The following is an 11,569-nucleotide window of genomic DNA, read 5'->3' as shown; positions in this document are numbered from 1 at the left end:
ATAATGGGACATTAACTATAACGGGACATTGTGGTTTTATTATTTAATAATAACACTCTACAACTGTAATTGTTTGTCATTTTTATAGTACAAAAGAAAACTCATTATTCGATTTATCATATCTATTAATTGTGCAATCATTATTACAAATAAGAATGTAGTTCACAAACATTTCATGACGATCCTACATATTATGTTCTAAACATAATAATTTCTTTTAAATTATTTTACCCTAATTATGCCCTTCACCTACAAAAATAATTGTGAATCACCCAATTATTTCAATGTTCAATTTAAAAAATGAACATTACACCAATCGAATAAATTTTACTACATATTTCAACTATTTTGCACAACATAATATATTTAAGATTTAAGTATACACGATATACGTTACAAATGTTCGGAAAGCGGGTTGACAGACACGGTAATGCCTGTCAACACGCTAGTATTATTAGCGTATATATCTTCTTTTTCATTTAAGATTTAGATCTATCAAAGAGGAGGGCAATTTAGAGTTAAGTTTTTAATTTTAGGGTACAATATTAAAGACGTAGCCTAAAATAAAGGATTCAAAACTATATTTTTGGGTTAAATCAATACTTCCTTAAAAAAAATCGATGTCAAAATATTGATACGAGATCGAGCCTAGATAAAGATGACTTTTTCATCAACATCCAATGGGTGGGCATGAAGAACAAATGGCCCAGCCCATCATGAAAACCCAACAAAAATACAACGCCCGATTAAGGAGGGCCCAAGAAATTGTTATTATTACTGGCATACAGAAAAAAATGGAAAATTGTGAATTACTATCTGTTTGATTGTGAGTGTTGCAAGTTGTTACAGATAACGCACAATCTCAATGGCGACATTCAGCTTTAGCATCGTTACCACAAGTGTAAGTGCCGCTGCAGCTGCTAGATACCGTTCGAAAACCAATTGGAGCCGTTACAAACCTTCAACTAGAATTTCTTGTATTGGATGGGTACTACTACCTCTTCACTTTCCACTCATTCATTTCTATTTCTCTAATTTTCTACTCATAAAATAATAGTTCAATTTTGATTCTAAAATATGTTTTTATGCAAAGAAAGGACCCTGAAGGCGTGCTTGGGCCACCACAAGGCGGTCACATTGATAGACTCGAGTTTCGTAAACGTCTTGAGAATGATGCTGATGCTCGCGATGCTTTTGACCGTCAAATCCGTGAAGAAGCGGAGCGCCGTCAAGCTGTTCGAGACGTAACTCATCTCACTCAACCTTCTCTATTACTTGCTTAGTAGCTTATTTATTTTTATTATTTCCTTTTTATTTATTTTTTATTATTTAATTAGTTTCGTGTTCCACCGGAAAATCCGAAAGAGCTCATTGAGTACTTTCTCGACACTGAAGCTCAAGATATTGAATATGAAATTGCAAGAATGAGACCTCGGTTTGTACTCTTTTTCCTTATACAATTATAGATGAGGTGTGCTTCTTTTGTGTAATTAATAATTTCATATATCATTTGCTTCACTTTTACAATTATCACTCATGAGTTATGACCAATTAGGAAGCATAGATAACATTATAATATTAAGTTGACATAAAAACAGAAATCTTAAACTAAAAAAGAGGATATTGTTTCCAAATTTTGTTTGTGTAATTGCAAAACATTAATAAAATGTTAACATTTATCTTATTATTGTCACATTTTCGTTTATGACTGTATCAAAATGCAAGCAGTGATTATAAAATCTTGTAGAATAGTATTAGAAATGTCCGAAAATATATGTGAAAGTGTCCCGTACAAATACTTATTGAGTACAAATGGAGATTGTTTTTTAATGTCTATGCTTCATAGATGACCAACCTTACATCCTATAATCTAATGCTGTTGTCTTGAGTTTACACTATACGCTTCCTGTTAAGTTAACTCATCAATACCTTATAATCTGATTCACTCCTATTCTTTTCGGTTTGCTAGCAAAAAATGCTAATGTAACTAATCATTTCTGCAGATTGACCAAAGAATTCTACGATCAGCTAAAATCCGAGTTAGGACAGATTCGTTTTGCTGTTACAAAAACACAGGTTCCTGTTAGTTATGTTTTCAGTTGAGCTGACTGTACTATTGTTTGATCATCTTAGACTGATGGTTTATTCGGCAGGAAATGGAGGATAGACTGATTGAGCTCGAAGCTCTAGAGAAAGCTCTAGAGGAAGGAAAAGGTTTGTTTGAATTAAGCAAAAACGTTTAAAAAAGAAAGGTTGTGTATGACTCGAGCAGCCGCTTAACTAACTACTATAAGCTCACTCCTTGATCCTCTATCTTGAAATACAGAAGCCTTTGATAAGATGCAAGCTGAGCTCACAACAGCTAAGGAAAGCCTACACAAAATCTTCACATCCAAGGATGTGAAAGAAACTGTATGCCATGTTTACTCTTCTTTCAAGTTTACTTATTTTATTTTTAGTTCTGAGATGAACTAGTCTAATTTAACTTCAATGCAGTTACTGGAGATGGTTGAACACAATGAAATTAATAGATCTTTGTTAACCCTTCTCGATGAAAACATTGCAAATGCTCGAAGGAGCAATCAGGTAAAAGCAATTGAGAATTCATTTCATCTGACCAGAATAATTCATGTGTGGAACTCAATTTTAAACAACGATCCTAGCATCTTTCAATAATAAACCCATAAGTCGGTTCTCTTCTTCATGCCATACAAGTGATACGACTACAAAACAAAAGCTCTGGACCTGAAACTTGCAGATTTCCATAAATTGAACTAAGCTCATATGAACATGACTTATTGTTGAAGCATAAAACGCCAACTTTTAGTGTGCACAATTTGCAAACAATGTTGCGATTAGTGCCTATGTTCTGCATTATGCCATGACATGTTTACATGTTATTTTTCTTATTGCAGATTCGGGCTGCAGAATACATGGAAAAGCTCCGTGGGGATGTTTTAAAGTACATTACGGTTTAGCGCATAGCATAGTATGCGTTTCATCCTTTATTATTGGCATTTGTGCAAAATTCTGTTGTTGGTAATGTATGAGTAAACTATCCTAGAGAGCTGAGATACTGTAACCAAATTTTCCAATGTGATATCACAACAAACGAATTGTGAATTTTGAAATACATCTTTATAGGTCTTTAAGTGGAAAGTGAGTGAAAATTGACTTTAAAGCCACAATGTGTTTACTCCGTGCAGATAATTGTTTAGCTGGATTCAGTTTTTCAGTTATTTTGTTTTCTTTCCTTCATGTCTTAAGTTCCCTGCTCATGCTTAATGTTGCTTGAAACTAATAATATTTATAATTCTGGTCTGTGGTCGGCTCAATATAGGTTCAGACCTTAATTTGATGTTCAAATCTGGCTTTGTAACCATTTTATATGCTTTTTGGTTGTTAGACAATCATATAGAATCTGCCATGTGTAGCGTTAATGCTATTTCTGCAATTATGAATTTGGGTAATGTTGACTAAACTTTCAGGGTTGTTAAAATATTGATTCATTTCCAACAACCACTTGGTTTTGTGGGGTAAGGATAGGGTGTTATATATGTGGGAGAACATCTCACACTTTGTGCCACTCCATATACCATGCTTATGATTGGTCAAAAAAATACTTAATAATTAAATTTTAATTTTAATATATTTTTTCCGACCAATCACAAGCTCATTACACATGAAGTGACACAAAGTGTGGCACAGCAGATATGTACCCTATATATGTCCACTCGGTAAGATTTGACCCACAGAGAAACGTTCATGTTGGGAGAAGATATATCCTTGATTTAAAAAAATTCATTTTAGGCCAAATATAAAGAGAAAACAACTATATAAAGAGAAAATTCATTTTGGGTAAGAACATTTGGATGATTGAATATCACTTCTGCTAAATGATCATATAATGATGAATTAATTTTTTATCTTTCATATATGATTCTATGATCAAGATGCTATAAAATGTAGTATTAGGTAAGGTAAAACAAGTATATACTTCACCAAAAAAATGTATATAGGAATTGTTACATTTTAGTATTTTATTTTATTGATGGAAAAAGTATTACTTTATTTATAGTAAAACTTTGAAAAAGTCATGAGATGTGGAAATGCACTTTTAATTCTTTGGCTAATAAATTAACCTATCATGAAGCTAGTTATTTGATAGATTTGTTATTGATTACACAATCACATTGTATTATGCAATTTCCAAATCCTTTTTACTATTGAAACAGAGATATCATATGTAACAAGAGACAAAAATATTGTACATCTAGTTCCTCCTTTAAACTTACCCAAGGTCTGAGAAAATGCCTAAGTGGTACTCTTCCCTCCCAGGATCCAAAGACAATGCTTCAGTTTCTTAATAATAACGCCAGTGCTCCAATGAGAAAACATGTTAATTCCAATTGCAAACAGAACTAATGATCGTTCCTGTGTTTCAAGATTCATTAGCTTTTTAGAATCTACAAAGTAAATATTTATATTTCACATAACTGCCAGGGTGCCATATGAATGCCTTGTTCATTTAGAATTCCATAAACAAATCATCGACCTTTTCTGGCCATAAAAAGTTTAAGATAAATAAGCACTTACCGTTACAGATTACTTGCTAATAAAGACAGACTTGCAAGTTAACAACATAAAGGTTGACTTGCAAAAATTGACCAAGACTTTCTTATATAAAGGCCGGTTTGATCTAAGTAGTTGACTAACTCTCATTTTTCTATACTTCAAATTTTATAGCTAATATTGATAGTTTATCTATTACTACCAATTATCTCTTTCTACATTGTTAGTTGTATTTATCTCAAACCCAAATTAGACATCTATGCGAGGAAGGGACCTATATAACTAGATCAAGTTCACCAAGCCGACACAAAAGCACAGTACTCTGCTCCAGAGAATTAAAAGATGTGATCATGATTTTCTATTACGTGTTATTATTATAATTGTTGTTGTGTCACTCTTACTTTTTCATAATTTAGTTATATGACTTTGTTGGGTTACTAACATAAGAGGAATCTTAATCTAGAAAGAGGCAAATGAAAATAGTTTGAATAAAAATATGAGTCGCTGAATGACTCCTTTAGTTTATGATAAGCCACTCAAGAATGAGGAGAATCTTCTGATGTGGAAAAGCATTTCAATAAAAGACAGTGCCTCTCAAGTGTTGAAGTCTTGGGTTGGTAGCTTCTAGAGTTGTAAATATATAAATGTTGGAAAATGTTTGTCTCACCACCTTTTATCACACCATTTTTTACCCCTACTTATGTTTGATTCCAATAGAGAAATCTTCTGATCAATAGTTATAAAAAGAGGGTAAAGAAAAAAGTGGTATGAGGAAATTTGATTTAGGTTGAATTTCCACATCTTAGAGCCTATATAAATGAGCTCCATACTCCTTATCTTTTCATTATAATTGACTAGAAAACATAAATATAGTAAAGTATCCCTATCCTTATTCCTTGGTAGACATGGAAGCAAGCGTTGGATTTTCTTTACTTGTTCTCATGAACCTTGTAGTTTACATGGCTAGCACTGCAGAATCTGCCATTCCGAGAAAATCCACCCCTAACCCTGCAAACTTTATCAAGTCCTCATGTAGAGCCACTTGCTACTCCACCTTATGTGTTCAAAGTCTGTTGGCGTATGCGAATGTGATCGGTCACAGCGAGAAACAACTAGCCATGACAGCTTTGTCAGTGAGCATAACAAGGACGCGGTCATGCGCTTCATTTGTGAAGAACATTGCCAAAGCAAGAGGAATTAAGCCTAGGGAGTACAGGGCTGTGCAGGACTGCATAGAGAACATGAGTGATAGCATTAGCAGCCTTAGCCAATCGGTTCGGGAACTAGGCAAGATGAGTCAGATGGTGGGAGAGGACTTTGCATGGCATATGAGCAATGTACAGACTTGGGTTAGTGCAGCTCTCACAGATGATAACACTTGTCTTGATGGATTTGACGGTTCGGGAATGGATGGAAATGTGAAGGCTGCTATCAGAAACAGGGTTGTTAATGTTGCTCAACTCACAAGTAATGGTCTTGCTTTGGTTAATCGCTTTGCCTCAAGGCACTGAAACCTTAAACTGAGTGGTCAGTAGTTGTTAAACTCTCCTTCTCTCTCCAACTGTTGGAAAAGTCTATGTTGTACTGCTAAGTCTAGATTTGGTGCTTGTTCTCTGAAATGCATGTTGTATTTATAAAAAATGACTATTTTGAGTGGGTATGTGTTGTGTGTGTAAGATAGAGATTTTTTATGATGTAATTAGAGTTCTTATTCTGGAGAAATTTTTTCTCTTTTGATACTAAGTTGAACATTTTTTAGTGGTAAAAAGATTACAACCCAAACAAGCATGCACACTAGCAAAACAAAACTTATAAGCATCCATTATTCTGACTTCTCAGTCTTGGCCATGAGGTTCTTAACATGGTTTTAGAAATTCATCAATCTATTGATTTTCTCAATTAACCAATAAGTCCAACATGTTTGAAATATTTCTAAACAATCAATAATACTCCACTTTATTTACAAATTACAACCATTGTGAGACAAAGGCAGAATCCACAAAATTTACCCCAAAGAAGTTTAATCTTTAAGATAATTACTTCTTCTGCATAAAATTAATATCAGTTTCTTACAACTTTGAAGATAAATCATGGACTCAAGGTGATAAAATCACGGAGAGGGTTGCATTGCTAATTTTGCATTCATCTATTAATTACTTTCAACTCGAAGGGTTTCTTCTTTTTGTTCTCCATTTTGCTTTACGTTCCTACTTTATAACGGAGAATCATGGACTTTCTTTACACTTATCTAGTTGAAGTTGGCATCTTAGACCACATATGTTTGTATGCACAATCTTTATATAAACGACGATGAAGCTATCACCTTCATAGAGTCCAATCATCTTGATTTAGGTTTAGTGGTGTCCCATAATTAGTAAAAGGTGGTTGATAATCAAAACCCATTATGATTTGATTTACAAAAAGAGGAATTTGAGAGACCTAGTGGTAAAAGGGTTTGGTAAGGTTAGTTACCAAATGATTTGTCTTTCATTAATCATTATTTTGTTATGCTTGGAGCACCAGCAAAATTTCAAACTTTGAAAGCAAAAGAAAAGGATGGCTTTGTTATTCAATTGGCAAAAGGATAAAGTTGCATGAGGTGTTAAGCATGAACTATAGACTTAGTCCCCTTGACAATTATATTGGACATGCAATTAAACAAACAGAGTCACTCATTGAACACTCTAGAAGTGCATATATTAGACTTTTTAGAATTAGTCTGAAAGGGAAAAGAAGTGGAAGTAAAAGACATGGAGAACATATTTTTATTCAGTTTATTTATTGCCTTCAAGGCCTGCCATACTTGGTCTCAAAAACAGAGGAAATATAATTTGATTGAATCTGGAAAACAGGCACATAGATTTGCACATTTATTTATCTTTTGTTAGCCTTTAGGACAGTCCCACAGCCATCCTTTTTCTTTCTGGTCCCCCATTTTTTTTTATCAATATATTCACTAAAAAATACACATTTTTTAATGAATAAATTGTGGCATATGAAATACACATGGCACCGTCCCTGAGTGGCTGAGTTCAATGCAGTAATTTGTAAAGAAATCAAGAACTAAAACATTATGCCGACGTTTATTATTTTTTTATTGTTTAATCGTGACTAGCCAGGTATATTCGACTTGAATTTACTCCTGCCAAAAAATTTCACCGGATTTTGGTTTCGATATTCATGAGGATGCTGCTACGTGAAAATGGGATTTGAATCCTCTTCCATGTTATAAGAAAATGAGATTTAGAGAAAGAAATTAATTAAGGATGTTTATTTCATCTGGACAATTCCAGCACATTTATAATATCAGAAAAGGCAGCACAGTGATATATCATTGTCAACATGGGTTTTCTGTCATGGTTATTGCTAATTTTCAATCTTTGTCCACCTCTTCCATTACTCTCATTTAACTTTTATTCGGCATATTCTTAGTGGTACTGTAGGAATTACATTATATTTTTTGGCCATACCTTACTTTGATGGAAGGGGCAATCTGTATGTATCATTTGTACAATTGAATGCATTGATGATAAATTTGGAAGATGGTGGACTAATATTTAGGATTCCCATTTACCAAGTTGTTGTTATTTATTTTTACCTTTTACTTCATCTTTGGACAATGATTCCAACATAGAAGACTTCTTGGAAGCAATTACAAAGACTTCTTTTCTTGTTTTTCCAATTAGTACTTAAATGTTCTATCCATTGGCGTCTCTCAAATTTTATGAACATTCTACAGTTGAATCATCATCATTTCAACAGTGCAGTGGATTGACTAGAGTGGTTCTTGAGTTTGTTCCTTGTATTTCGTATTTCAGTCTAGCAAGGCTATGGGTCTAAGTCCAGAGTCATTCATTTTCTGAATTCTGATATCTAAATCTGCGGCACTAACCTGCTTACATACGTAGAAACCATTGTCATGGCTTCCTCTTAGGGAGTGCAGTCTACATAGTATTCATAAGTTATGTAGTTGCAGTCTACAAATACAATCACTTCTTCAATCTGTGTTTTGTAATCATTTTTTGTGAAAAGAATAAATGCCTTTTAGTATATTTTTTGTGAGAACCATCATCATACAGAAGTATTGACTGATTTAATTTTTTGTCATGTTCATATTTATATATACATATATATATAAGTGTTGTGTCCCCGTGTCCTGCATTTTAGACTTTGTCTATGTCTTTGATGGGTGTCCTTATTAGAGTATATGCCTCAGAGTTTAAGATTGCTGTTGTTAATTGAACATACTTTATCTCAGTTTCTGTTAACAAAAGCTTGATTTGATACTAGTCAAAGTTATCTCTCAAGAGTATACTCTGGAATATGGAAGGGACTGTCTTGAGATGCATGTTGGAGCTGTTGAACCTGGTGAGCGTGCTCTAGTGGTTGATGATTTGATTGCAACTGGTGGAACACTCTGTGCTGCTATGGATTTACTAGTTAAGTACTTGACTCCAAATTCAAACCTAAATGAATATTCTTACATGAAGGTGATCTATTCATTTGTTCAACTTTTTTTATTGAATAAATGGTATATAAGCAGCTCAGAAAAGTGGTTCCTCATATCCTTTTCTTTGCTCCACTAATCTGCTTGTTCCTATGTACAAATATTGTTCTCTTATTGAATGAGTTTCTTATGAATACATGAACAAAGGGTCCTTTGCACCCCTAATAAGCTTTTTGTTCATAATAAATTTGCAAATGCATCAGCTCTAATATGCCACTTGTTTTGCTGAACTTATGATACCCTGCTTTAGTTTTGGTATCTATTTTTCCCATGTTGATGTAGACTTTGTATTTGATATAATATTGGCACTTTTGTTGTCGTTTAGAAAGTGTGGGAGCATAATTGAAGGCATGGAGTGTGCATGCATAATTGAATTACCAGAATTGAAGGTATGTATAGTTTGGATTTCTAAATAGAGAAAAATATGTACGGAGGGAGTGATAAGAGTATGAGATTTATACAATATCATTGTATCATTCACTATTCATATTTTATTATCGTTGACTCTTAACAAAAAATACAAATGAATGGTTTGTGATGTAGTGACTCTTACAAATTTTCACAGTGCATAAATATTACATTCGTCTAAATACTGATATTTTTTCATAGACAATGCACTTTATTTAGTTAGTGTTTTAATCTTCTATTCATTGGTTACTTAAGTATTGTCTGATTCTTATTATTCAAAGAGGCTAAAATTTTGGGTTAGGTTATTTTGTGTTGAAAAATAGGCTATCATCAAAAGTTTATGGAGAGGGCTTTTGAAAAAGAAAACTTTTTATTCTTTCAAATTTGTTCAAAACTAAACATGCTACAGGATATTTACTGGTTCTCTTTGTAATCTGTTCATGCTATGTTAATGATTTTGGTGCATAAGGGTCGTGGCCGGTTGAATGGGAAGCCCTTGTTTGTGTTGGTGGAGTATTTAGAGATGTGAGCCTGCCCATGAATATGGTTCATTGGTTCAGCAATGTGAATGTAGATTTGGAGGATGTGTCATTCAGTGAGTACTTTCCAATTTGGATTCCAATCCTAGCTTGTAGTAGGAACAATGAAATCAAATTAATGAATTTGTATGACCCACTCATTGGGTTTCTCCTCTCCTAGCTTGTAGTTGGGGCAATGAAATCAAATTAATGAATTTGTATGATCAACCCTTTTGCTCTCTCCTCTCCTTGTCTGCTTCATAGAGTTTCTAAATAAAATCTTAACCTTGCCAAACCATTTCCTAAATATTATTTGGTTTATCTTGTATGTCATTATACCAACAAGTTACAACACATTTGCTTTATAGCTAGGTTTCTTTGGCATGGTGTAAGGGTATGATTCTTGTCCCTTATATGGAAAGAAATGACAAGTCTTCTTATAAAACTTACTAACAAATCTACACACAAATGTGATATGTTTCAATTTGGTACTTTACTCATTAATACATTAGCTTATGTGTGCAATATGTCATTTTCTTGTGTTTAGTAAAATTTATTGGTTGATTTGCAAAATAATATATTATTGTTAAAGAAAAATGTTTTGTTGGACACATTGATTTCTCCTTCTCTAAAGGGTTACTCTTTACTAAAGAAAAACCTTTGGTATAAAATATTAAAAAAATCTTAAGTGCAAATACAGAAAATCCTTACCTATAAATTATAAAAAATTGGCACTAAAATAGAATGTATTAATATTATACATTGAATGTTGATCAAAGTATGAAATCACTCAAGAGTTCATTATGGTGATAAAAATTAAAAAAATGTTAGATTCAATAGTTCATTAAGGTGATAAAAATAAAATAAAAATGTTAGATTCAATAGTTCATTAAGGTGATAAAAATAAAATAAAAATGTTAGATTCAAGTCTCCAATGAGTAAATATAATAAATGAATAGGAAAAATAATTATATCACACCTCTTCATGATTTTCATGAAACCTTTATCTATCAAAATATTATTGTAATTTATTTTAAATGATTAAATTCATTTTATGAATAATATAATACTCATTTTTTCCCATCATAATTACTTTGAATTCTCTTTTTTTTTTAAATTATATACAAAAATTATTTGTTTTCTTATGATAAATAAGAATCTTTATTTTTATGTATAATGCCTATAAAATATTAGGATCGATTTGATCACACAAATATGGTTAGAGTGAAATTTAGATGCCCACATATATTTTTTAGATTATTGTGCATCAAACATTTTTTTCATCCGCACATCGTCTTATAAAAGAAAAGAAAGATAAAATCTGTAAAAGGAAGTGCAGTCATAAAATGTTAAAATTTATATCTTGATACTTTTGGGAGACTAATTTCACCATTCATTTATTGATCAATTTTCTCAAATAGTCAAAGTCAAAGTTTTTAAGAAAGTGTTTGGGCTCTTGTTTTTAAGTATTGGCCCGTGGCTAGGATGGACCCCTCCCTGTGAGAATGAGATGAAACCGCAACCCATAAAGGGAAAATTAATTGTATGATGCAAAAAAATATAA

The 11,569-nt window shown here is 32.6% G+C and overlaps 2 protein-coding genes and 1 long non-coding RNA gene across 3 annotated transcripts; all 3 read left to right on the top strand.

Moving 5' to 3' along the window:
- On the top strand, window positions 796–3,239 carry LOC109331484. The gene is made up of 8 exons (XM_019566020.1): window positions 796–988; window positions 1,098–1,244; window positions 1,338–1,435; window positions 2,004–2,076; window positions 2,154–2,214; window positions 2,327–2,412; window positions 2,497–2,586; window positions 2,916–3,239. Exons 1-8 carry the CDS (start codon window positions 866–868, stop codon window positions 2,976–2,978), a joined length of 741 nt encoding a protein of 246 aa, XP_019421565.1. The 5' UTR covers window positions 796–865; the 3' UTR covers window positions 2,979–3,239.
- LOC109331486 (21 kDa protein-like) lies at window positions 5,348–6,304 on the top strand. The gene has a single exon (XM_019566023.1). The coding sequence runs from the start codon at window positions 5,478–5,480 to the stop codon at window positions 6,081–6,083; it is 606 nt and encodes a 201-aa protein (XP_019421568.1). The 5' UTR covers window positions 5,348–5,477; the 3' UTR covers window positions 6,084–6,304.
- Window positions 8,659–10,295, top strand: LOC109331488. Its single transcript, XR_002105794.1, has 2 exons — window positions 8,659–9,468; window positions 9,957–10,295. It is a non-coding gene; the product is annotated as an uncharacterized LOC109331488 (long non-coding RNA).

The sequence above is a fragment of the Lupinus angustifolius genome, chromosome LG17 (genome assembly GCF_001865875.1).
Source record: "Lupinus angustifolius cultivar Tanjil chromosome LG17, LupAngTanjil_v1.0, whole genome shotgun sequence".
Classification (NCBI taxonomy): Eukaryota; Viridiplantae; Streptophyta; class Magnoliopsida; order Fabales; family Fabaceae; genus Lupinus; species Lupinus angustifolius.
The sequence above is the reverse complement of the archived record's forward strand: the minus strand, read 5'-3'. Positions and strand labels throughout refer to the sequence as shown.

Coding starts and splice junctions, on each gene's coding strand:
- LOC109331486 (XM_019566023.1), top strand. CDS start 5,478: ATGGAAGCAAGCGTTGGATTTTCTTTACTTGTTCTCATGAACCTTGTA.
- LOC109331484 (XM_019566020.1), top strand. CDS start 866: ATGGCGACATTCAGCTTTAGCATCGTTACCACAAGTGTAAGTGCCGCT. Junction 2,215..2,326: donor AGCTCTAGAGGAAGGAAAAG/GTTTGTTTGAAT, acceptor CTTGAAATACAG/AAGCCTTTGATAAGATGCAA. Junction 2,587..2,915: donor ATGCTCGAAGGAGCAATCAG/GTAAAAGCAATT, acceptor TTCTTATTGCAG/ATTCGGGCTGCAGAATACAT.